General features: G+C 38.2%; 1 protein-coding gene across 1 annotated transcript in view; it reads right to left on the bottom strand.

Annotated features, from left to right (window-relative positions):
• Positions 1 to 25,775, bottom strand: part of F8 (coagulation factor VIII) — a 112,998-nt gene that overhangs the window by 42,429 nt on the left and 44,794 nt on the right. Inside the window, exons 11-14 of the mRNA XM_060086856.1 lie at positions 25,422 to 25,636; positions 23,683 to 23,833; positions 17,044 to 17,253; positions 3,649 to 6,745 (exon numbers count right to left, since the gene is read on the bottom strand). Of these exons, the coding sequence (XP_059942839.1) occupies positions 3,649 to 6,745; positions 17,044 to 17,253; positions 23,683 to 23,833; positions 25,422 to 25,636 (3,673 nt within the window). The remainder of the gene's footprint in view (positions 1 to 3,648; positions 6,746 to 17,043; positions 17,254 to 23,682; positions 23,834 to 25,421; positions 25,637 to 25,775) is intronic.

Raw genomic sequence — 25,775 nt, 5'->3', positions numbered from 1 at the left:
TGTTAGTGAATTTTTGTGCATAGTGTGAGTTAGAGATCCAGTTTAATGTTTTTCCATATGGATATCAAAAAAATTTCAGCACATTTATTGAAAACTGCTCTTCTGTGACACCTTTTCCATAAATCAAATGCCTATAAATGTGTGAGTCTAGTTTTGGATTTTCTGTTCTCTTTCACTGACCTATTTGTTTACTCCTAAGCCAATTATCACATTACTATAGCTTTAAAATAAGTCTCAGTATGTTATACAGCAATTCCTCCCATCTTGTTCCTTTTCCTCAAGAGGGTCTTCGCTATTCTTGGTGCTTTGCATTTTCTTAGTAACTTTAAAATCAGGCTTATTGAGTTCTGCAAGAGAAAATACTTGTTGAGATTTTCACATAGGTTGTGCCGAATCTATAGATTGGTTTGGGGATAGTTTACATTTTCATAATATCGCATTTTCCAGTACATGTACATGGTATATCTTGGCATCTACTTAGGTCTTCTTTAAAGTTTCCCAATAAATTTCCATAGGTTTTTCCATAGAGGTCTTGAAAATTTTTTGTCATATTTATTTCTAGGCACTTGTTACTATTTCATTCCATTGTAAATGACATGTTCTTTTAATTTCATTTTCTACCTGTCTGCTGCTACTATATCGATATATAATAGATTTTGTATATTGATTTTCAATTCTACAAACCTGCTAACCTTCCTAGTTAATTCTAATCACTTATTTGTAAACATTTTTATATGTATAAAATCATATCATCTGTACTCAAGGATAGTTTTATTTCTTTCTTTTCAACCTTTATACCTTTTATATGTGTTTACTGCTTGAGTGTTCAGTACAGTATTGAATAGAAGTGATGATAATGATTGAGAATTTATCTATTTCTCTATTTAAGTCTGTCAAGTTTTGCTTTATGTATTTTAAAACTATATTATTAGGTTCATAGTAATTTAGGAATGTATGGCTGCCTATTGAATTTACTGTTTTATTATTATAACATTTCCTCCTTATCGCTACAAACCTCTTGCTTTAAAGTTTCCTTTCTACTTAACTGAGTACTTAGATTTTTAAAAAATATTTATTTATTTATTTGGTTGCACTGGGTCTTAGTTGCAGTTCACCGGCTCCTTAGTTGTGGCATGTGGACTCCTTAGTTGTGGTTTCTTGCTTATTTTTCTTGTTTTATTTCATACCCAGTATCTTTGTGTGCTAGAAGTTGTATCTGTAATATTTGTGAAAATAACTTGAGGCCTAGAATGTTGGTTTCTTATACTAGAGAGTTTTTATGTATTCTTCAGCCAGATGTCTGCAGGCACTGCCAATCCAAGACATGCTTAAATTTTGATCAAGAATAGAGATTTCATGGACAACACAGATGACAGAAAACTGGGCTGTAAGTTAATGAAGTGCAAGTTAACTGGTTTACCATTACTTTGAGGATGTAGCCCTTTGGGGACCTAGCGTAAAGTGGGCACGGTTTACATCTACTTTTACTCCCTTATCATCCCATCAAGTCTTATTTGAATGCTATTAATAAGCTCATAACTCCTAAATTTATATCTTTAGCACAGACCTCTTCCTTGGGTTCCAGACTCATATATCTAACTGCCTACTCAACATGTCAACTTGGGGACTTCCCTGGTGGTCCAGAGGTAAAGAATCCACCTTCCAATGCAGGGGACATGGGTTAGATCCCTGTTCGGGGAACTAAGATCCCGCATGCCACGGGGCAACTAAGCCCGTGTGCCACAACTACTGAGCTCACGAGCCTCAACTAGAGACCCCATGTGCCACAAACTACAGAGCCCACGTGCCCTGGAGCCAGCATGCCACAACTAGAGAGAAGCCCGCACGCCACAATGAAGAGCCCGTGCGCTGCAATGAAAAGATCCTGCATGCCTCAACGAAGATCCCGCGTGCCGCAACTCAGACCCAAATGCAGCCAAAAAAAAATTAAAAGAAATTAAAAAAAAACTCAACTTGGATCTCTAATAGGCATCTCAAATTAAATATGTACAAAACAGACCCTTGAGTGTTTCCTCAAATAAATCTGTTCTGCTTCAAGCCTTCCACATCTCATTAAATGTCACTATCATCCACCTAGTTGCTCAGGACAAAACCCGAAAATCTTCGAGTCTTCTCTCACCATTCCTCCCCATACTCAATCTAACAGCAAGCCCTCTCTGCTTATCTTTAAATTATAATCAACATCCTTACATTCCTTTTGATTTTCACCACCACTACCCTGTTCTAATCAATAGCTTGATTGATGCTGGTGAGACTAATCCGGTGGAGAGTGAGAAACTGATGATGTAAGAGAGAACAAGGGACTTGCTGAAGCAACGTTTTTTATGAAGGGAGAAAGGATAGGATCGAGTGCAAAACTGGACAGTATATTGGTACAGACGCCAGTAAATGTGGTGTTGGAAGTCTGTGGAGTTCAGTGCAAAGCATCAGCTAGGAGTGAGAAGGGGTGTTGGAGAATGGGCAAAACGTGTTGGAGATTTAGGGAAAAAGCAGAAAATGTAAGATAGAGGTCCAGGAGAGCAGGAAATATTCTACGGTTGCTGTGCAGCAATAAGGGCTCATTTGAGGTAGAAAGCGAGGCTGGGAAGTGACAATGACTAATGAAGAGGGATAGCATCTACTCTTCCTCTAGGACCTATATTATCTGACCATTGCTCATCTCTGTCACCTCATCTCCCTACACCTGCACACACTTCCTTACTGTACTACAGTCATGTTGGTCCTTTTTTGTTCCTCAAACACGCTAAACTTGTTTCATTCATGCCTTTGCATTTCCTGTTCCCTCTGCCAGAAATGTCTTCTCTCAGACCTCTGTTAGCTGACCCCTTATCATCATTTAGGTCTCAACTCCACAAAGAGAATTTCTCTGACCATTACAGCTAAAGTAACACCCCCGTCACTCTACCATATTATTCAAGTCTACCTTTTGAATGGCACCAAGATTCCCCTATTTAGTTTTCTACTAACTTCTTGTCCCTTGCTCTCCCCAGTAGAATGTAAGCTACTACTTTGCTGCACTCCAGTGTCTATGCAAGTGTCTGGCATATAATAGGTGCCCAATAAATATTGGTTGACTGGTTGACTCTCCTTATGTTTATCTTCCAAATGCCTCTGTGCTTTCTCTCCCCTGCCCAACCTCCTTCTGCTCCCCTAACAATCAAATCCTCCCACTTTGCCCTCTGGATCCCCAGTACTATGGAAAACAACTTTCCCTGCATCCTCAATCTCTTTACCACACACTTCACTGCTTCCTCCTGCGTCTATCAGGGCTCTCTCAGGAGACTAAACCTTACCCTGCAGCTCATAGGGCTGATAGGTGAGGCTGACTTTCTTCCTGCTCCCCATGGCTGCTTCTGACCCCCCTACCCTTTTGTAGACCCCTCTTCTTCACCATCCCACCAGAGTGAGTTTCATGCCATCTGGGTTTACCATCCCATAACTCTCATTGTTAGTGTCATCATCTAATCTCCCATTTGCTCCTCAGCTTCATCTAGACTTTGCCATCTGGTTCTCAGTTTCCTCAATCTTTGGAGTCTCGCTGCTGGTTGTGCCTTTCCTATTGTTTCAGCAGCTGGTAAAATCAAAGGTCACAACAGTAGGACAAAGGAATAATCAATGTACCCATACCTGTTTCTTAGTGCATGGGGGGATCTATTCATCCCATAATCCCAGAGCCGCTCCACTGCAGCAATAAAATAGTGTCGCGTTCTCTTTTGAAAGCTGCGGGGGTCCTGATTTTCATCCTCATCATAAATGTCAAAATCTTCTCTATTCGTATCAAGTGAGAAAGTATCATCATAGTCAATTTTGTCTTCCTCTGGCTGAAAAGTAGTAAGGGTTATTTCCCTTTGATGGCGTTTCAAGACTGGTGGATTTTGAGACCACAACCTTCCAGTTCCTCCTTGCTTTACCCAGGTGGCTTCTCTTTGGGTCTTATCTTGTACTTCATTTATTGCTGCTATTGAATGATTGTTTTCACAAGGGTCCAGGGGCAAAATGATGTCTTTTGTCTTAAAAGCTGTGTGTTTTTGTGACTTCTCTAGGGATTTCTCTTCTCTTGGTATCAGGGTAGCATATTGGTTATCCCAAGCAAGGGGACCCAGCAGCTTGGGGGGAGTATTTTCAGAGCTTTCTGTTGCCCATTTCAGAAAGGGCACTTTTCCAGATCTATTTACTTTATTCAATTTAACAAGTCCCTGTGTTTTCTGAAGGAATATCTCTTCCCTGAGATCCAGGTGGGCAGGAGAACCATCGCTAGTTTTTGTATGGAAAAAGTCTTCCTGATGAACAACTTTGCCAGATGCTTCAGGCAATCCTGGTTTCAAGAGAACAGTGTTCTCATGTTTCTTGTACATGAGTAAGTTTGTGGCCCATTTCCCTAGGGCGCTGATCTTTCTTTGACCTCCAATCACTTCCAAGGTTAGGAAGGCTAAAGAAAGGTTATTTCTCTTGGCTCCTTGTAAGAAATGACTGCTTTCTTGGACCCCAGAACTCCTTTCCACAAAGCTATAACTACAGGCGGATGCTGGAGGATGAGAAGAGTTGTCTTGGGATGGAATCTTGGTCAGATCTGTAGGTCTAATTGATGGGAATACTGATACCTGTGCAATGGGTAACGCAGAGCCATTTGTTTGAATGATGTCATGACTCCTCATAGAACAATCTGATAAGAATGACTGAATAACGGCCCCTTTCTCCTTCCTGTTGTACTCTATCTGTGTGAAGGTGCCCTTGGTCAAATATTTCATGTTCTTGGACCACTGAGTTGAGGTGTCATTCAAAATTACCCCCCTTTCAAGCTTTATTTCTTCTACTGGGAATCTGAATTGTTTCAAATCCCGCTTATCACGTTGAGGTATAGCCTTCTGCTGACTTGGAATAGGAGACACCTTTGTGGTGCTTGGATATTTATCTAGCATTTGCTTTGTTTGATTTCCCAAGTCTTCCAAGTTTGCTTCCTCCCTTATTTTTGAGAAATGGGCCATGTGAATCCCTGCTCTTTTTGCTGAGCCATTTAATGACCTGGTGTCTTGAAGTACTGGAGTATATGTCTCCTCATCTAAACCTTCTACATTTTGCTTAGTGCTTAGTGAGAAAAGGTTCTTCAGAAAATTCTTAGTTCCAGTCACTGTATACACCTGAGGCAAAACTACATTCTCTTGGATTAATTTTTCTTTCCTTTCTATCTCTTCCTGAGACTTTTTTTCTTGATTGTGTGTATCATTTTCTTGGACATTAGCCAAGTTAGTAAGAAATACGTTCTTGCTATTTGGAAAAATCATCTCTTTAAGACCTGTGCCCTTGCTAAATTCATCCTCTCCTACTACCACGTTATTCTTCTCTGACAAGAAATTCTGATCTTTCACAGATTTTTCTGATCCCAAAGATGTTAATTGCTTTGGATTGGGCCTTTGCCCAGAACTTAGGGAGTTCTTGCCATGGGTCCTTTTTATCCAATTTGTTGAATCTGGCAAGAACAGAGCCTTGAAGAACGTTGTATCTGGATATTCTGCATCTAGTGGCACAGAGCCTTCTTTGTTTTGGTGGATCATTTCCATATTTTTTGATGAAGTAGTTTTATTTGACACATGATATAGTCCCAAAGCTGTAGTATTTTTGTCCATAAACATTTCATCATGAATTAAGGAAGTTACTTCCGGAAACTCAGTATTACTTTCTAACATAATATCTTGCCAGACTGATGTACTATTCTCAATTAATAATGCTGGGTCATCAATGTGAGTCTTTGTATTAGTTGTTGAGTTAACTGGTGCCTTGTTTGTCTTTACTAAAGAGATATTAACTTGAAATAAAGCATCATCTTTGGTCAATGAAGCAGGTCCATGAACTCTTTCCTCTTTAAATAACTTATCACTCTCCACTGATAATACATTTTCTCCCAGTGAACTTTCTTGACTATTTGTTAAAACTGCTTCTAACAACTTGGAATCATTATCTTCTTTACTCAGGCCCAAAGGTACACCAGACCCAATAAAGTGAGATGAATTTTTGCCAAATACAATGGCACCTAATTGACTACTAAAATTAACTGGTATATTTGGGGGTCCTAAGGAACCTGTCTTTTCAGTACCTGCTGACAACTTGTCTGATGGAATTGTTGGTGGAGTCATTAGGTTGTTTGATGAACTAGAAATTTTAAAATCAAGTTTCTTCAACTCTACTGTTACAGTTGTCCCCAAATTCTCATTCAATCTTAATGGCAGCTCTGGCTCAGGAGTAGATACTCTTTTCCCACTGTGATGGAGCTCTGGTGTGAGATGTGCCATGTCAGACGGGCCCTTGTTTCTTTCTATTGCTCTAGGTAAATGATCATTAGCCTTATTTCTGGCTTCTTGGAGATCAGATAAGGATAATCCATGTGGAGTAGGATTCTGTCCCAAGAGCATCAACAAATCACTAGAGGAGACACTTTGTTCTTTAAGCAGCTGCATTCTCTCTCCAGACTGAGGGTCAGTCTTCTCTATATCATTTTCTGGAGTTGTGGTGGCTTTGAATTGCATTTGCCTAGTGCTAGGGTGCCTTGAATTCTGGGAGAAGCTTCTGGGTTCAATGACATTGTTTTCATTCAGCAAGAGGGTTGGAATATCTTCATATGTGTCCTCGTAATAATCACCAGTGTTCCTGTCACAACTATAAACCTTCAGTAAGGCTGTCATGCCTCTGTTCCGAAAGTCTGAGTTGTGGCACCCCAGAACCCACAGACCTGGAGATGAGGAAGAATAAGACTCTGGTTACTCATAACCCAGGTCCCAAGCAAGATCTGTGTTAGAGGTTCTCTTCTATTCCCAGATAAATGAAAAAATACTACTCAGTATCATTATATTGCAGGTCGTTAGGTTCAATCCCTCACACAGTACAACAATGGTAGTAAAAGTGGTTTTGCATTGCTGCTGTTGTGGTATATCTGTTTGTGACCACAAGAAAGGGCTGTGATTTAAAATGAATATATATATAGATAGATAGATAGATAGATAGATATAGATAGATAAAAATGGAGAAATGTAATTATACACAATAGTGGAGAGTCTTACTAGTCACACAGAACTCTTCGGTGACCAATTTGTAGGATAAGTAAGCATAAGGGAGCAGGACTTAGGTTTAGGATACAAATAACATAAAATCCCACCACAGTCCTAGCAATATTAATTTCTACTATGAACAGGATTATCTGAGTAAAAGAATTTCATGGTGGTAAAGTATATGCATAAACATAAATGAAAACACCTTTACTAAGCTACCCATCAGGTACCTGAACAGTCTCATCAAGTCACAATATTTGCAAGTAATATCTTAACTGAATACAGCTTTTTCTCAAAGAGAAAACTTTTCTCAAAGTATATTTCCACAGAGCCCTATGAGACAATGGGATGCCCATGGAAAAGGTTCCTGTGCTCAAACATTTTGGAATTAATGCACACTGCAATCTATGTGCAGCCAGATAATCACTCAAATGGGAAATGAGAATAAAGAGATTTTCTAATATACAAGGATTCAGAATATCTACGTCTAATTCAGCCATTCTCAGGAAGTGATTAGAGAATGTCTTCTACCAAAATAAAGGAGTATATTAAAAAATACGAAGACATGGGATACAAAAACCCAATTTCATGATATTTAAAGCGTATTTTTGATGGTATAAAACCATGTTGGGTCAGAGTAGACCAGGACTGGAGCCGAAATTAGTAATTTAAATAAGGTTTTTCACTCTAAAAATTCCACTGTTATAACTTAGATAAATCTAATACTTCCTTTTCCTGAGGAAGACAGTAATTGGGTGAGAAAAGGGGAAATGAAACTCCATAAACAGGTCTAGAATGACATCCGCCATACTCTGAGAAGGGCCTGGGATTGGGAATAGTGATCAAGAGGAACTTTAGTTATATCTGTACTGGTTGAATTTTTGTAATGAGAACATATTTTTGTATTACATGTGTGAATAAAAATAAATTAAAACATTATAGTAATTAACTAATAAATTTCAATCCAAGAGCTTAAAGAAGAGTTGATTCTGATTAAAACTCAATAAAATAAATAACCAAATAAAAATAAGAAATTCCACACATATAAAATTTGAAATAAGGAAGGAGATATAACCACAGATGCAAAGAAAATTAAATTATAATTCCCTTGGAGACACCTCAGCTGCCAATCTCCAACTCCAACTTCCGAAACAGGCATAAGACACCTGGCCAAGTTTGAGATTTGGTCAGCACTACAAATGTATGGACCGGCCTCCGACCTCAGTGATATAACTGGGGCTTTCAATGAACTAATTAATTTTTTAGGCTGATATTCAATCCTGGAGCTAGTTCCTATCAAAGTAACCTAGAGAGACAGAGCACAGCTGATCACAAGTGGGTAGGAGCACACCTCAGGCTTCATTAGGCAAGAGCTCTTTAATGATAGTGCAATATTCCTAGCATGGAATATTAACCAATCTTTTAAAATGATGATGTTCATCTATATTTATTGATATAGAAAAACAGCAAATACATTATTAAGTGAGGGGAAAAAAAGAAGATTACAAAACATGATATAACCACCATTCTACTATCTGTTTCTGTGAGTTCTACTTTTTCTTTTTCTTTTTTTCAAAAAGATTTCCCATAGTAGTGATTCCATACAATATTTGTCTTCGTCTGGCTTATTTCACTTAGCATAATGCCCTCCAGGTTTAGCCATATTGTCTTTTTTAATGGATGAATAATATTCCATCATATATATATATATATATATATATATATATATATATATATACACACACACACACACACATATATCACTTTTTTCTTTTTCAGAGAGTTTTTTTAATTTAAATTTTTTTATTCAAAAATTTTCTTTTTCATTGAGGTATGGTTGATGTACAATATTATATAAGTTTCAGGTGTACAACATAGCGATTCACAATTTTTGGTTATGCTCCATTTATCATTATTACAAAATATTGGCTATATTCCCTGTGTCATAGTATATATCCTTGTAGCTTATTTATTTTATACATAGTAGTTTGTACCTCTTAATCCCCTTTCCCTATCGTGCCCCTCCCCCCTTCCCTCTCTCCACTGGTAACCACTAGTTTGTTGTCTATATCTGTGAGTCCGCTGCTTTTTTGTTATATTCACTAGTTTGTTGTATTGTTTAGATTCCACATATAAGTGATATTATACAGTATTTGTCTTTCTCTGTCTCACATATTTCACTTAGCATAATACCCTCCAAGTCCATCCATGTTGTTGCAAAGGGCAAAACTTCATTTTTCAATGACTGAGTAGTATTCCATTGTGTGTGTGTGTGTGTGTGTGTGTGTGTGTGTGTGTGTGTATACTACATCTTCTTTATCCATTAATCGGTTGATGGACAGTCAGGTTGGCAATTGTAAATAATGCTGCTATGAACATTGGGGTACACATCTTTTTTTCAATTAGAGTTTTCTTTTCTTTTTTCTTTTTTTTTTCTATTTGGATAGATACCCAGGAGTGGAATTGCTGGGTCATACAGTAGTTCTATTTTTAGTTCTTTGAGAAACCTCCATACTGTTTTCCATGGTGGCTGCACCAATTTGCATTCCCACCAATATTGTGTTAGCCTTTCATTTTTCCACATCCTTGCCAACATTTGCTATTTGTTGTCTTTTTGATGATGGCCATTCTGACAAGTGTGAGGTGATATCTCATTGTGGTTTTGATTTGCATTTCTCTGATGATTAATGATGGTGAGCACCTTTTCATGTGCCTCTCAGCCATCTGTAAGTCTTCTTTGGAAAAATGTCTATTCAGGCTTTCTGACCATTTTTTAAATTGGGTTGTTTGTTTTTTTGATGTTGAGTTGTGTGAGCTGTTTACATATTTTGGATATTAACCCCTTGCTGGTCATATCATTTGCAAATATTTTCTCCCATTCAGTAAGTTGTCTTTTTTAAAAATATTTATTTATTTGGCTGCGTTGGGTCTTAATTTCAGCATGCAGGATCTTTTGTTGTGGCAGGCGGGCTTCTCTCTAGTTGTGGCACATGGGCTCTAGAGCGCGCATGGGCTTAGTTGCCCCGTGGCATGTGGGATCTTAGTTCCCTGACCAGGGATCAAACCCACATCCCCTGCATTGGAAGGCAGATTCTTAACCACTGGACCACCAGGGATGTCCCAGTAGGTGGTCTTTTTGTTTTTGTTTTGTCAATGGTTTCCTTTGCTGTGCAAAAGCTTTAAGTTTAATTAGGTCCCATTTGTTTATTTTTGCTTTTATCTCCTTTAAGAGACAGATCCAAAAAAAATTTTGCTACTATTTATGTCATAGAGTGTCTCATCTATGTTTTTTTCTAGGAGTTTTATAGTATCTGGTCTCACATTTAGGTCTTTGAGTTTATTGTTGTATATGGTCTTAGAGAATTTGTAATATTCTCTTACATGTATCTGTCCAGTTTTCCCAGCTCTACTTATTGAAGGGACAGTCTTTTCTCCATTGTATATTCTTGCACCCTTCGTTGTAGATTGACCAGAAGTGTGTGGGTTTATTTCTGGGCTCTCTATCGTGTTCCATTGATCTATATTTCTGTTTTTTTGTACCAGTACCATACTGTTTTGATTACTGTAGCTTTGTAGTATAGTCTGAAGTCAGGGCACATGACTCCTCTAGTTCTGTTTTTCCTTCTCAAGACTGTTTTGGCTATCCATTATCTTTTGTGTTTACATATAGATTAAAAAATTTTTTGTTCTAGTTCTGTGAAAAATGCTACTGGTAATTTGATAGGGATTGCATTGGATCTGTAGATTGTCTTGGTCATTTTGACAATATTGATTCTTCTAATCCAAGAACATGGTATATCTTTCCATCTGTTTGTGCTATCTTTGATTTCTTTCATCAGCATCTTATAGATTTCTGAGTACAGGTCTTTTGCCTCCTTAAGCAGGTTTATTCCTAGGTATTTTATTCTTTATTATGCGACTGTAAATGGGATTGTTTCCTTAATTTCTCTTTCTGATAGTTTGCTGTTAGTGTATAGAAATGCAACAGATTTTCTGTATATTATTTTTGGACCCTACAACTTTACTGAATTAATTGATGAGCTCTAGTAATTTTTTGGTGGTGTCTTTAGGATTTTCTATGTATAGTGTCATGTCATCTGCAAATAGTGACAGCAAATAGTGACAAAGAGTAACACCTGTTGGTGGGTGAAGCTGGTCCCAAGGCTAGAGCAGGCTCACTGGAGGGCGGGGCCAGAGCCCAGGGGGTTCTGAAGCTGGTGCCTACCCACTGGTGGGTGAAGCTGGGTCCCACGGTCTCTGGCTGGAGGTCCCTGGGGGTCCCGGGTCTGGTGCCTGCACACTGGTTTGTGGGGCAGATCCTGTGCCCTCTGGTGGGCAGGGCCATGTCCAGGGGCAGCTGTGGGCTCAGGGGGTCTTAAGGCAACCTGTCTGTTGGTGGGTGGGGCTGTGCCCATGCCCAGTTAGTTGTTTGGCATGAGGTGTCTCAGCACTTTTGCCTACAGGCAGGGATGGGTCCTGAGGCTTATAAGCTAGAGGGAGGATTTCACAATGGTGCTTACCAGCACCAGTGTCCTCATGGTAGAATCAGCTCCCCAAATGGCTGCCACCAGTGTCTGTGTCCCCAGGGTGAGCTGCAGTTGCCTCCTACCTCTCTGGGAGACTCTCCAGATCAGCAGGTAGCTCTGACCCAGGCTCCTATTAATGCTTCTGCCCTGGATCCCGGAGCATGTGAGAGTTTGTGTGCACCCTTTAAGAGTACAGTTTCTACTTCCCACAGCTCTCTGAGACTCTGGAGAGTAAGCCCTGCTGGTCTTCAAAGCCAAATGCTCTGGGGGCTCGTTTTCCCAGTATATGACCCACAGGCTATGGAGCCCAACAAGGGATCAGACCCCTCTCTCGTTGGGGAGAACCTCTGCAATGGTAATTATCCTCCCGTTTGTGAATTGTCCACCCAGGGGTATGGGATTTGACTATATCATGATGATGCCCCTCCTACCCATCTTATTGTGGTTCCTTCTTTATATCTTTAGTTGTAGACAATCTTTACTGGTAGTTTCCAGTCTTTTCCACTGATGGTTGTTCTGAAAAATAGTTGTGATTTGGTGTGCCTGTGAGAGCAGGTGAGCTCAGGGTCTTTCTACTCTTCCATTCATTCATCAATGGACACTTAGGTTGTTTCCATGTTTTGGGTATTGTGAATAATGTTGCAATAAACATGGGAGTGCAGATATCTCTTCAAGATCCTGATTTTATTTCCTTTGTATGTATACCAGAAGTGGGATTGCTGGATCATATGGTAGTTCTATTTTTAATTTTTTGAGGAACCTCCATACTGTTCTCCATAATGGCTGCACCAATTTATATTCCCACCAACAATGCACAAGTATGCCCTTTTCTTTCTTTCTTTTTAAATATTTATTTATGTATTTGGCTGTGCTGGGTCTTAGTTGCAGCACACAGGATCTTCACTGTGACATGTGGGATCTTTAGTTGCGGCATGCAGGATCTTTAGTTGCAACATGTGGGAACTTAGTTGCGGCATGCAGGATCTAGTTCCCTGACCAGGGATTGAACCCAGGTCCCCTGCATTGGGAGCACGGAGTCTTAACCACTGGACCACCAGGCAAGTCCCAAGGATTCCCCTTTCTCCACATCTTTGCCAACACTTATTATCATGTGATTTTTTTTGATAATAGCCATTTTGACAGGTCTGAGCTGATATTTCACTGTGGTTTTGATTTGCATTTCCCTGATGATTAGTGATGTTGAGAACATTTTCATATACCTGTTGGTCACTTGTATGTCTTCTCTGGAAAAATTTAATGGTATTCCATAAATCCTGTAGGCTTTCTTCATTCTTGTTTTTTCTCCTCTTGACTGGATAATTTCAAAAGATTTATCTTTGAGTTTGCAGATTGTTTCTTCTGCTTAATCAAGTATGTTCTTGAAGCGCTCTATTGCATTTTTCATTTCGTTCATTATATTCTTTAGCTCCAGGATTTCTGGGTTCTTTCCTTCCTTCCTTCCTCCCTTCCTCCCTCCCTCCCTCCCTTCCTTCCTTCCTTCCTTTCCTTTCTTCCTCCCTTCCTGCCTCCCTCCCTCTTTCTCTCTTTCTTTCTTCTGTAGTTCAGCAGCTCCAATTGCAGGGAGGGCACAACAGCATAGTCTCCATGCAGCTCTGTCAGTTGAGGTCAATGTCAGCGAAGACTGTGGAGGGTCCTTGGTGGTCAAGGCTGTGAGTGTCTGTGATGGAAGTAGTGGTGAGGGTTGTTGGCCTCCTAGATGTCAAAGGATGCTGGGGTCCTCTTGTTCTTCTTTTCACCCACAGACTGAGGTCCTAGCTGAGGGGATTCTTCTTGGTGCTGTGTCTGGCATGTGAGCACACAGGCCTTGATGGCAGTGCTGGGTTCTGGGACAGAGATGTACATGCATTGATGGTGGTGCCAGTGTTTGGGGTGCAGGTGCTCAGAGTGACAGTGTAGTTCATGGTTCCTGAGCTTGGAGTGTGAGCACATTTGCTGTAGTGGTGCCAGTTTCAAAGGCACAGGCATGCACAGATCGCCAATGAAGCTGGGGTCCACATTCTCTTAGGGCATGCCACATCAGCTCAGGTACTGGTGGGTGGGGTGCAGTGGTGTCTTGGTGCTTGGAGGGGCAAGGTAGAGCAGCAACATGGGCCCCAGGGATGATGGGGTCCTCAGGCTCTGAGTTGCAAGCACACCAGCAACTCAAGCCCTGAAGATGGTGGGCGCTGGGGGAGGCCTAAGCCCTGAGGGGAGGGTGCAGCTCCTCCTCTGGGGCGAGTGCAGTGGCTTGGACTCTGAGAAGGTCCATCAGCTGGCTTCAGTATCTGTGAAGACTATGGAGCTCCTCAGGTGGTGAAGGCTGCTAGTGTTCCTGGTGGTGACAAGAGGTGTTACAGTTCTCCTGTTGTCCTTTCCCTACGGGAAGAAATCCCTTAGAGGGGATCCCCTTTGGCATCAAGCTGCTTCAGACTGAGGGACAGAATGACACAAGTCAACTTTTTGATACGCTCTTCTATTTGGCCATCCTCATTTTTGTGCTCCACAGTGTTTCTGATACTTCTTCATTCTGTTCTAGATTTGTCCAAGAGCTATTTTCATTGGTATGTACACAGTGCAAATATTATTCACAATTTCAGGAGAAATGAAGACTTTTTAGACAAGCAAAACCTGATAAAATTAATTAACCAGAAGACGTGCACTATAAGAAATGTTAAGGAGATACACTATAAATGTAAATGCATAAATAGGTTGAAAGTACCAGAATGGAAAAAGTATATACCACACAAACATTAACCAAAATAAAGGTGATTGAGGCACATAAATTTCATAAAAAGCAGATATTATGGCAACAAGTACTACTTCAGAAAAAGAAGGACATTTCACAATGATAACATGGTTAATTTAACAAGAGTACATAACAATCTTAAATTTGTAAGCACCTGATCTTATTTTGCCTCATTTATTTTGAAACAACAAACCCAACAATTATAGGTAGAGCTCTTAACATAGTTCTCTCAGTAACTGTAAGAAGCAGACAAAATATCAGTAAACTTATAAGGATTTTAACAAAATGATAAAGCAACTTGACATACATGGAACAGTCCACCTAACAACTGCAAAGACACATTCATCTTAAGTTCCAACAGGCCATTAGCCAAAGTAAACCATATGCTAGGCATAAAGCAAGTCTCACCACATTTCAAAGAACTGAAATCATGTAGAGTATGTTATATAACCACAGTGAAGTAAAAATATGAAATGAGCAACAGAAAACTAGAAAATATCCATATGTTTAGGAATTTAGTAAACCAGTTTTAATACTTATGAATAAAAGAAGAAGTCACAATGGATTTTAGAAAATATTTCTAATATTTTAATATAATTGATAATAAAAATGACTCATCAAAACTTCTGATATGTGGGTTTTTCCCCTGCTCTTACCAGTTTTATTCAAAATTAAGGCACAGAAAAAAAGAAATAAAAGGCATAAGTGTTGGAAAGGAAACACTGAAATTGACAATATTTGCAACAATTTGATTGTGTACAAGAAAATCTTATGGGAATCTATAAAATAATTGCCAGATCTTACAGTGAATTTAGCAAGGTTGCAAGATACAAGGTCAATATACAAAAATTAATTGTATATCTTTTGTGTATGTGTTCCAGCAAAACGTTATTTACAGAAACAGGTGACCAACCTGCTCACTAGTTTCTTTTTTTATTGAGATATAATTGATAGATACCACTGTGTAAGTTTAACCTTTACAGTGTATTGATTTGATACATTTATATATTGCAATATGGATTACCATCATAGTGGTAGCTATGTGCCACATCACATAATTATCATTTTTTTGTGGTGATATGTGGTTAAAGCAGGGTGCAAAGTGAGCTGCAAGAATGATGTACTAACAGGGAATTCCCTGGCGGCGCAGTGGTTAAGAATCCACCTGCCAATACCGGGGACACGGGTTTGAGCCCTGGTCCGGGAAGATCCCACATGCTGCGGAGCAACTAAGCCCGTGCGCCACAACTACTGAAGCCCGCGCACCTGGAGCCCGTGCTCTGCAACAAGAGAAGCCACTGCAATGAGAACCCCACGCACTGCAATGAAGAGTAGCCCCTGTTCGCCGCAACTAGAGAAAGCCCGCACACAGCAACGAAAGACCCAATGCAGCTGAAAATAAATAAATTTTAAAAATAAATAAATAAAAAATTTAAAAAAAGAATGATGCACGGACACATATCACAACGTGGATGACTCTGGCTGAGTGAAGCTGAGTGAAAATTATGCCAAGTGAAATAAGCCAGACACAAGAGGACAAATAAAAGGGATCAGACTTTTCCCTCAAGACACATAAAACAGAGTTCTAATTTGTCTTTAGAATTTAAGTGATCACCAAAGTAGTTTAAAAGCTTCTCAAAATATTGATATTTTAAATATCTTTCTCTGCCTACACACAGACACACACACAGACTTTCTTTCTTTCTTTGGTTTAGACAAATACAACCATATTATGCATACTGTTTTATAATATTTTTGCAGGTATTTAATTCATTCATTCATCGAAAAAATGTTTATTAAGCGTCTACTATAGGCCAGGCACTGTAAACATTTGGGATTCAGTGATGAGCAAGATAACAAGGTCCCTGTCCTTAGAAACCTTACAACTTAGCTGGAAAACAGATAACAAAGACATGAACATGAATAAACAAGATACTTTAAGAGGTGTTATTGGAGTTTTGTCAGGTTCTTCACTCACTTCTTACAAAACTGCATTTCTTGAAGTAAGATAAGTTTCTGGGTATGAAGGTGAATCTATATTTTTATATGATGAGATTGGTTTTTATTCCCAAGAAATTTCCCCATGAGAATTTATCTCCAGAAAAGCCATAAGTGTAAGAGAATAACTACAATCTGTAGGTAGTTTTATGTACTTCCCTCTGCAGATGATGGGGGTGGGAGGGACAAGGAGCACTTGTTACTAAGCTGCAACAATCTGTGTTAGATTTAGGCCAGGTCTGTGTTCCTCCTGATCACTGGGCTGGTGCTCTCAAAAGCCTTGCAGTAGTTATGGAGGGAGAGAGAGGACGAGAGGCTGACAGCCACATTCGTCCAGAAGGCTTCACAGTGGTTTGATGTTATGTGTGCACAAGGAGATTATGATGTAATTCCCAGCAATACCAATGTTCACAAGGCACATAGAAACATGTTTAGTCCCTGCGTGTTAACTGCATGTAGAAATGTATATTCACCACTACAGTTTAGTAAACACACTTACAATTTTGGCCGATGGCAAGTAAAAGCACTTTTTAGAACAAAGACTTTTAACTTAAATACTTGATGTGGTGTTGTCTTTAAAATGCCTTGTAATTACCAAAATCACTTGAACCATTTAGTATCTACCCAAATGTAAGCTAGTGGGCTAAAGAACATGTGAATGGCTAGTGAAGCAAACACCACTGTTAGTAAAAGAATAATATAAATAACTAACCTGGGTTTTCCATTGACATGAAGACAGTTTCTCCTGAGAAGGGGAATAGGGTAAGTGTGTCTTCATAGACCATTTTGTGTTTGAAGGTATATCCAGAGAAGAAGACAGACAGGAAGTCAGTCTGTGCTCCAATACTTAGAATGTACCAGTATGCCACCTCATGCAAACAAACCGACAGCTGCAAGCTATCAAAAACATAGCCATTGATGCCTGTAAAAAGAATGGAGAATAAAAGATTTTAGCAGTATCTGCATGTATTATTTTGGATTGTCATGATCTGATTAGAAATGATTATATGTTATGTCCGTTACCTTATTCCCAAGAAGAGGTAACATTATACCTTTCAAAAAAGTAAATTGTTAATACTTGATCAGCTAGGTTCCAATCTCAAAGTGAGGAGAGTCATAGACCATCATAGTAATGATGGATTTAGATGCTATATGGTGGGCGGCAGTTTGATGAGGAGCAGGATATTTGCATGGTCTCAAAGTATCTCCCTATACACTGCTTATTAGTTGCAAGGAGAAAAATAATAACTACACAGAGGAAAAAAACAGAAAAAAACCCTCTTGATCTGGTGATCAAAATTAGTATCTGCTAGTGTTCCAAATTCAAGGAAACAGATTTCAAAGAAGCAGGGCAACTAGATCCATGACTAGACCCTGAAACAGAGAGAGGAAATGCTACAAAAGACAGCACTGATTGATACAACTGGAATATTGGCTACCAATTAGGTAAGTTTATTGTATAAATGTGTTAGATAATGTATTCTATCAATGTTAAATTTTCTGGATTTCGTAACTCCACTTTGAATATATAAGCAAATATCTTTATTCATAGGAAATACACAATGAAGTATTAAGAGATAAAGGGGCATGATATCTACAACCTATTCTCAAGTTGAAAATAAGTAATAAAAAAGTATATATAGAAGAAAGAATGATAAAGCAAAAATAGCAAAATCTTAAAAATGAGTGAATCTGGATAAAGGTTATATAGGACTCTACTATTCTTGCAGCATTTCTGAAAGTTTGAAATTATTTCTAAATAAAAAGTAAGTAAAAGTAACACAGATTTCAATATATAAACAGAATTGTTTCTGAAAGCCTCTTCCATACATCTATCTGTCCATCCATTCAATAAACATTTGTTTACTCTGCAAGGTGGAGGCCCACAAATCCACTAAGCAATGCTCAGACACTAGCTTAGTGCAACTAATTGAGAATCAAAGTTTCTTGCCCTACAAAGTGTTAAAAGATATTTTAAAGCTATCGTAATTAAAAGCATGGTCTTAATGCAGGTATAGATGATTATGTCAATCAGAATATAGAGTCCAGAAACAGACACAGATATAAATGGAAATTTAATATATGACAAAGGGAGCATCCCAAAACAGTAGCAGAAAGAATGAACTATTTGGTAAACGCTGATGGAAAATATGACTATTCATATGGAACCACAAAAGACCCTGAATAGCCAAAGCAATCCTGAGAAAGAATAACAAAGCTGGAGACCTCACACTTCCTGATTTCAAACTACACTACAAAGATATAGTGATTAAGATAGTATGGCACTCGCATAAAAATAGACACATAATTCCATGGAAAAGAATCGAGAGCCCAGAAGTAAACTCTCACATATATGACCAACTGATAAATGACAAGAGAGCCAAGAATACTCAATGGGGAAAGGATAGTCTCTTCAATAAATGGTGCTGGGAAAACTGAATAGCCACATGCTGAAGAATGAATTTGGACCTTTACATTACATGATACACAAAAATTAACTTGAAATGGATTAAAGACAAGCGTAAGACCTGAAATTGTAAAACTCCTAGAAAACATAGGGAAACTTGTATTTGCAATGATTTTTTGGATATGACACCTAAAGCACAAGCAACAAAAGTAAAAATTAATAAATGGGACTACATCAAACTAAAAATCTTCTGCACAGCAAAAGAAACGATCAACAGAATGAAAAGGCAACCACCTATGGAATGGGAGAAAATATTTGCAAAGCATATATCTGATAAGGGATTAATGTCCAAAATATATAAAGAACTCATACAACTTAATAACAAAACAAACAAAAACAATTTGATTTTAAAAATGGGCAGGGGAACTGAATAGACATTTTCCCAAAGAAGACATGCAAATGGTCAACTGGTACATGAAAAGATGCTCAACATCACTAATCATCAGGGAAATGTGATCCTCAGTGAAATAAGTCAGAGAAAGAGAAATACTGTATGATTCCACTTATATGTGAAATCTAAAAAATATGAACTCACAGAAACAGAGAGTAGAATTGTGGTTACGAGGGGCTGGGGTGTGTGTGTGTGGGAAATGGATAGATGTTGGTCAAAGGGTACAAACTTCCAGCTATGTAAGAGGAATAAGTTCTGGGGATCAGCATGGTGATTTTGTTAATAATACTGTATTATATACTTGAAACTTGCTAAGAGAGTAGATATGAAATGCTCTCACCACAAAAAAGAAATGGTAATTATGTGATCTGGTGGAGGTGTTAGCTAACACTATGGTGTTATACACCTTAAACTTATATAATTTTATATGACAATTTTATATTAATAATGCTGGAAACAAAACAAAACAAACAACAACAGTCTGTGTATAAAGGGTAAAATTTCAAAGGTATTCCCCCCGCAATGCGAAAAGACGTGTGCATAACTCCCAAGCTAGTAAAGAAAAATAGGAATTTAAAAACACTTAATTGATCAAAAAATAAAGGAGAAAATACTAAAAATTTAGAAAAAAAGGAAACACGTATTAGTATAAATAAATCCCATGTAGATAGGATAAACTCCCCATTTAAGAGGGAGATGGTCTAGGACTTCCCTGGTGGTCCAGTGGTTAAGACTCCGTGCTTCCACTGCAGTGGGCACAGGTTCAATCCCTGTACAGGGGAACTAAGATCCTGCATGCCAGACGGCGCAGCCAAAAGAGAGAGAGAGAGAGAGAGAGAGAGAGAGAGAGAGAGAGAGAGAGAGATGGTCTAATGGGATCTCGTCTTTAGCACAGATTCTCCCAGGGTCTCCACACAGATTTGCTCTGGCCATTGGCTCCTCCTGATTGTCAGAGTCATCCTTGGGGGGTTTCTCCTCTATTCATATGGCTTTCCTTCCTGGGGCTGCTTGGCAGAGAGTCCTGGCTCAAGGCTCAGGGGTTTGGAGCTGGCTCCAGGTTCTCTGATTATTTCCAACTTTTAGCAATTATGGATAGAGCTGCTGTATACATTCATGGACAGGTTTTTGTGTGAACCTATACCCAGGAGTGGGATTGCTGGATGATATGGTAGTTCTATGTTTAATTTTTTGAGGAACCTCCATACTGTTTTCCATAATGGCTGTGCCAACTTACATTGCCACCAACAATATACAAGGGTTCCCATTCTGCACATCCTTGCAACACTTGTTATCTTTTGTGATTTTGATAATAGGCATTCTAACAGGTGTGAGGTGATATTTCATTGTGGTTTTGATTTGCCTTTGCCAAACTGTCTTCCAGAGTGACTAAACCATTGTACATGCCCACCAGCAATGCATGAGGATTCCTGCTGCTCTGCACTCTTGCCAGCACATTTAATATTGTCCGTTTTATTTTAGCTGTTAAAATAGACATGTAGCGGTATCTCACTATGGTTTTAATATGCATTTCCTTAATGGCCAATGATGTATTTTTTCATACGCTTATGTGCCTTCCATATATCTTCTCTGGTAATGTGTCTGGTCAAATCTTTTGCACATTTTTAGGGATCTGTTTGCTTTCTTACTGCTGAGTCTGAGACTTTACATATGGATATGTGATTTGCAAATATTTTCTACCTATCTGTGGCTTGTCTTTTCATTCTCTTTAACAATATCCTGTGTAGAGCAAAAGTTTTTCATTTGATGAAATCCAATTTATCAAGTTTTTCCTTCTATTAATTTTGATTTTGGTGTCATTTATCAGAACCCTTTGCCTAACTCCAGGTCATGAAGATTTCCTTCTGTTTTCTTTGAAACTTTTTGTCGTTGTACATTATACATTTATATTTTTTAATATAAATTTATTTATTTATTTATTTTTGGCTGCATTGGGTCTTTGTTGCTGAGCACGGGCTTTCTCTAGTTGTGGCGAGCGGGGGCTACTCTTTGTTGCGGTGCGTGGGCTTCTCATTGTGGTGGCTTCTCTTGTTGTGGAGCACGGGCTCTAGGTGCATGGGCTTTAGTAGTTGTGGCACACGGGCTCAGTAGTTGTGGCTCACGGGCTCTAGGGCACAGACTCAGTAGCTGTGGCGCACGGGCTTAGTTGCTTCACAGCATGTGGGATCTTCCCGGACCAGGGCTCGAACCTGTGTCCCCTGCAATTGGCAGGCGGATTCTTAACCACTGCTCCACCAGGGAAGCCCTTACATTATACATTTAGATCTATGATCCATTTTAAGTTAATCTTTAAGTGTGAGATTTAGGTTGAGGTTCATCTTTTTGTATACGGGTGACTAACTGTTCCAACACTATCTGTTGAAAAGACTATTCTTTCTCCATTGAATTGCATTTCCACCTTCATCAAAAATCAATTAGTCATATATGTGTGGGTCTATTTCTGCACTATAAATTTTATGTCATTTATCTTTGTCAATACAATGCTACCTTGGTTACTGTAGCTTTATATTAAGTCTTAAAATCAGGTAATATGAGTCCTCCAACTCAAATTTTCTTTTTCAAAATTGTTTTGGCTATTCTAATGCCTTTGGCTTTCCATATAAATTTTATAATATACTTTTCCCTACCAACAAAAAAAATCCTCCTGGGATTTTAATAGGAATTGCATTAAATCTATAGATCAATTTGGGAATAGCTGACATCTTCACTCTATTGAGTCTTCCAATCCATGAATGTTGCATGTCTCTCCGCTTATTTAGGTCTTTTAAAATTCCTTTCATCAGTATTTTGCAATTTTTAGTGTATAGATCCTGCATGTTTTGTTAGATTTAGGCCTAAGTATTTCATTTTTTGAGCTATTATAAATGGTATTATTTTTGTAATTTAAGTTTCCAATAGTTGGCTATTGCTACATAGAGATATGACTGACTTTGGTATGTCAACTTTGTATTCTGCAATCAGACTAAACTCACTTATTAGTTCTAGGAGCTTTTTTGTGGTGATCTTGAGATTTTCTATGTAGATAATCATGTCATATTCAGTTTTATTTCTTTACTTCCAATCTGCATGCTTTTAAATCTTTCTAGTTTCCTTCCCCAATTTACCTGCTGCCAACTACTTTTCAGGGTTCTCAGATAGCTGTTCCATGCATTTTGTATGGAACAATCCTTAACTATCATTCAGTAGGATAGACAGTGTGATTCCATCTTAAACAGAACCAGAACTGCAAAAGGCATATATTTTAAATTTTAACGGTTTCAATCAGATTGGTTTCAAAAAGACTGTGCTAGTTATCCACTAGCATTGTATGCTAATACTCTTTTACTCACAAGCCCACTAGTAATAATTATATTATAATTTTGCCAGTCTGAAAGGTATTAATTGTTATTGCAATGGTATTCTATTTTGCATTTCTCTGTAGTGAGATTGAAATTTTTTATCAAATTTTTGACCATTCTGACTTGAGTGTGTATACAAACACATACACATATGTGCTCCCACCCAAATTCATATGTTGAAGGTTCTAAGCCCTAGTACCTCAGAATGTGACTGCATTCAGAGATAGGGTCTTTAGACAGGTAATTGTTTAAAATGAGGTCATTAGGGTGGGCCCTAACCCTATATGATTCGTGTCCTTATAAGAGGAAATTTGTACACAGACATGTGCACACACAGAGGAAAGACCACCTATAAGCTAAGGAGAGGGACCTCAGAAGAAACCAATCCTGTTGACACCTTGATCTCGGACTTTGGGCCTCTAGAATTATGAGGAAATAAATGTCTACTGTTGAAGCCACCCAGTCTCTGGGACTTTGTTATGGCAAGCCTAGCAGACTAATACAACGTATATGTGTTTATATATTATTATATAATCATAGAAAAATATGTTTTAACATGGGCTACTGGACACAAAATGATTAGTGGAAAGGTATAATATGGAAGGAGGAGAGAAGATAAGAGGGAAGGGGAAGCCAAATAAATATCAAAAAGATCATGTTGTACACTTTAAATATATACAATTTTTATTTGTCAATTATACCTCAATAAAGCTGCAAAAAAAAGATGTTGGGTTTTTTTAAATGTACAATGTCATGATTAATTTGACTGTTAATTTGTTATAGCTGGCAATTTTTTTACGTATGTAAAATTGCATTCCCTTTGTATTTCATGTGTAATTTACTGATTGAGCACATTTCATATTAAGGATGGCTTATGTATGTTTGGGTAAATGAAACCTATGTGTCTGATTTATCCTTTAAAAATAAACTTCATTGAATATTTGATGCCTTCTAAAAGAAAATATATGCATTATATGATCATATTTATGAATTTATATAAAATTGAATATGTTCATATGTAATAATGTTTAAGGAAATATGACTCTTATATGGCATATGAATTAACTGCACATCAATTTGGTGTCTTCAGTTTCCCTTTATCCATTACCCACTGGACTCAAGTGCTGCTTTACTTACTGTGCATGATGTTGGAGACTTGGAACTCTGGATCCTGAGGCTGCACTCCATCTGCATTGGGGAGGAAGCGCTGAATATTCTCTGTGAGGTACCAACTTTGATTCTCATCAAATACAGAAAACAGGATGACATTTCTCTTGTCTGACATCATCTATTAATTACATGGAATGAAAGGAAGAAAGAAATGCTACTAGTATTGTCAAGTAGAAATTAGCAGTCTATGATGGAAGTGATGGCATGCATATGATGTATCTACAATCCTCTGGTTCAATGCCATTTCTCCCTAGGGTCACTATTATGGCATGTCCCAGGGCCTGGGAGCAGTGAGTATACATTTAGAGCAAATGTGTCCTCAGGGCAAGAGGGTGACTGGACCCATTACACTTAGTTTCTTCTGGACCCAAGGCTATATGCTGGCTGATTGTTTTGGTAGAGTCTGTAGCCTCATTCTCTCCATGTTCAGATTAGAGAAGTTTCACTCTTTAAAGACCCAAGTGATTATTCAATGTCTTTCTTAAACAATTTAGTCAAATCAAGTAAGGTGAATGCCTTCGCTAAACTTTCATCTAGCAAATGCCCTTCCACAAGACTACCAATCTATGAAAAATTAAAAATACAAAATAGAAGTAAAATAACAAAGCTAAGATGAACCATAAAATGTTTACTAACACTAACACTTTTAAGTTTTATGTTTACAAAGTTGAAAGTTTTTTTGGGGGGAGGAGCTGTTTGTATATGAACCGAAGTTATGAGTTAGTCACTTGCTAATTGAATCCGCTAAGAATTAATGTATAAACTTCACTAATATGTATAAATTTCATTTTGTATAAACTATTACTACAGAAATGAAAATGCTGAGGGGAGGAGATTGGAGAATATAGGTATATCTCAGTCCTCTTCCAAAAACTGATGGAAAACTATAATTAGGAAAAATTAGGAAAGATACTTGGCCAAACTGATGCCTCTCTGGGTTTGTGTGCCACGTGTTTTACCTGCATTAAAGTTCATAAAATGTTTTCAGACTAGTAGGAATCCTATATACCATAGATAACCAAATGGACATGTAGTCAAGCCTCAGCAATATGGCAATGAGTTATTTTGCAGCCAAGCAAGGAGTTTTTGTGAAGAATCAAGCTTTTTAAATTCAGAGTATTTAACTCAATTTTTTCTAAAATGGCAGAAGTGGTCCAAATTCTAACCATATTCTGAAATATTTTACATATTGCCTTGAATTTTGCTCAACAAATATTTACTGAACTCCTACTAAAATACCACACACTATGCTAGATGCTGCACATGTGTTCATTTTGAGGTGTCTTTGAATCTCCCACAGTGAGACGTCCAGGGGAGACATCTAAGCTATCATATACATTTGTGGGTCATCTGAAAATAGGTGGTAATTGATCATGTAAAAATGGGCAAGATCACTTACAGAGAGAGGAATTTTAGACTGAGAATGATAGAATTATAGAAATTCTATAGAATTATAGAAATAATCTAGGGCCCAGGCTCTCTTATCCATCCAGCAGGCAAGTTTATTACACCAAAGTCAAATCCAATAAAAGCAGTGAGAAACCCAGTTCATTTCTTTTTTTGCTCAATATTGCAGACTACTATATTTTCTGCAGGCTATAGGTGGATGTACACTGAGAGAATATAGGAAATACTATCTGGAAGTTCATGTGCATCATCATTCCATTTTAGCTTCAGACCCAGCACTTGGAAAGAGATGAACTCACCTGGTTTCCTCTTTGATCTACAGATTCTTTGTAGCAGATGAGGAGAGGGCCAATGAGTCCTGAAGCTAGATCTCTCTCTAGATTAACGAAGCTTGAGTAATATCGGGTCAGGCACCGAGGATCTGATTTAGTTGGCCCATCTTCTACAGTCACTGTCCATTTATATTTGAATATCTCTCCTGGCAGAATTGGCATATCTTTCAAATGTTTCACACCTACCCACACCCAAACCCCAATATAGCTAGATTAGAAGTATAACAAGGCACATATTGGCAATCATGTCATCATTACAGTGGCTCTACAAATTTATATGTACATATAAAGTTTCTCAATAAGTGAAAACTAAATTTGCAC

This window comes from Mesoplodon densirostris, chromosome X (assembly GCF_025265405.1).
Source record: "Mesoplodon densirostris isolate mMesDen1 chromosome X, mMesDen1 primary haplotype, whole genome shotgun sequence".
In the NCBI taxonomy this organism is placed as follows: Eukaryota; Metazoa; Chordata; class Mammalia; order Artiodactyla; family Ziphiidae; genus Mesoplodon; species Mesoplodon densirostris.
The sequence above is the reverse complement of the archived record's forward strand: the minus strand, read 5'-3'. Positions and strand labels throughout refer to the sequence as shown.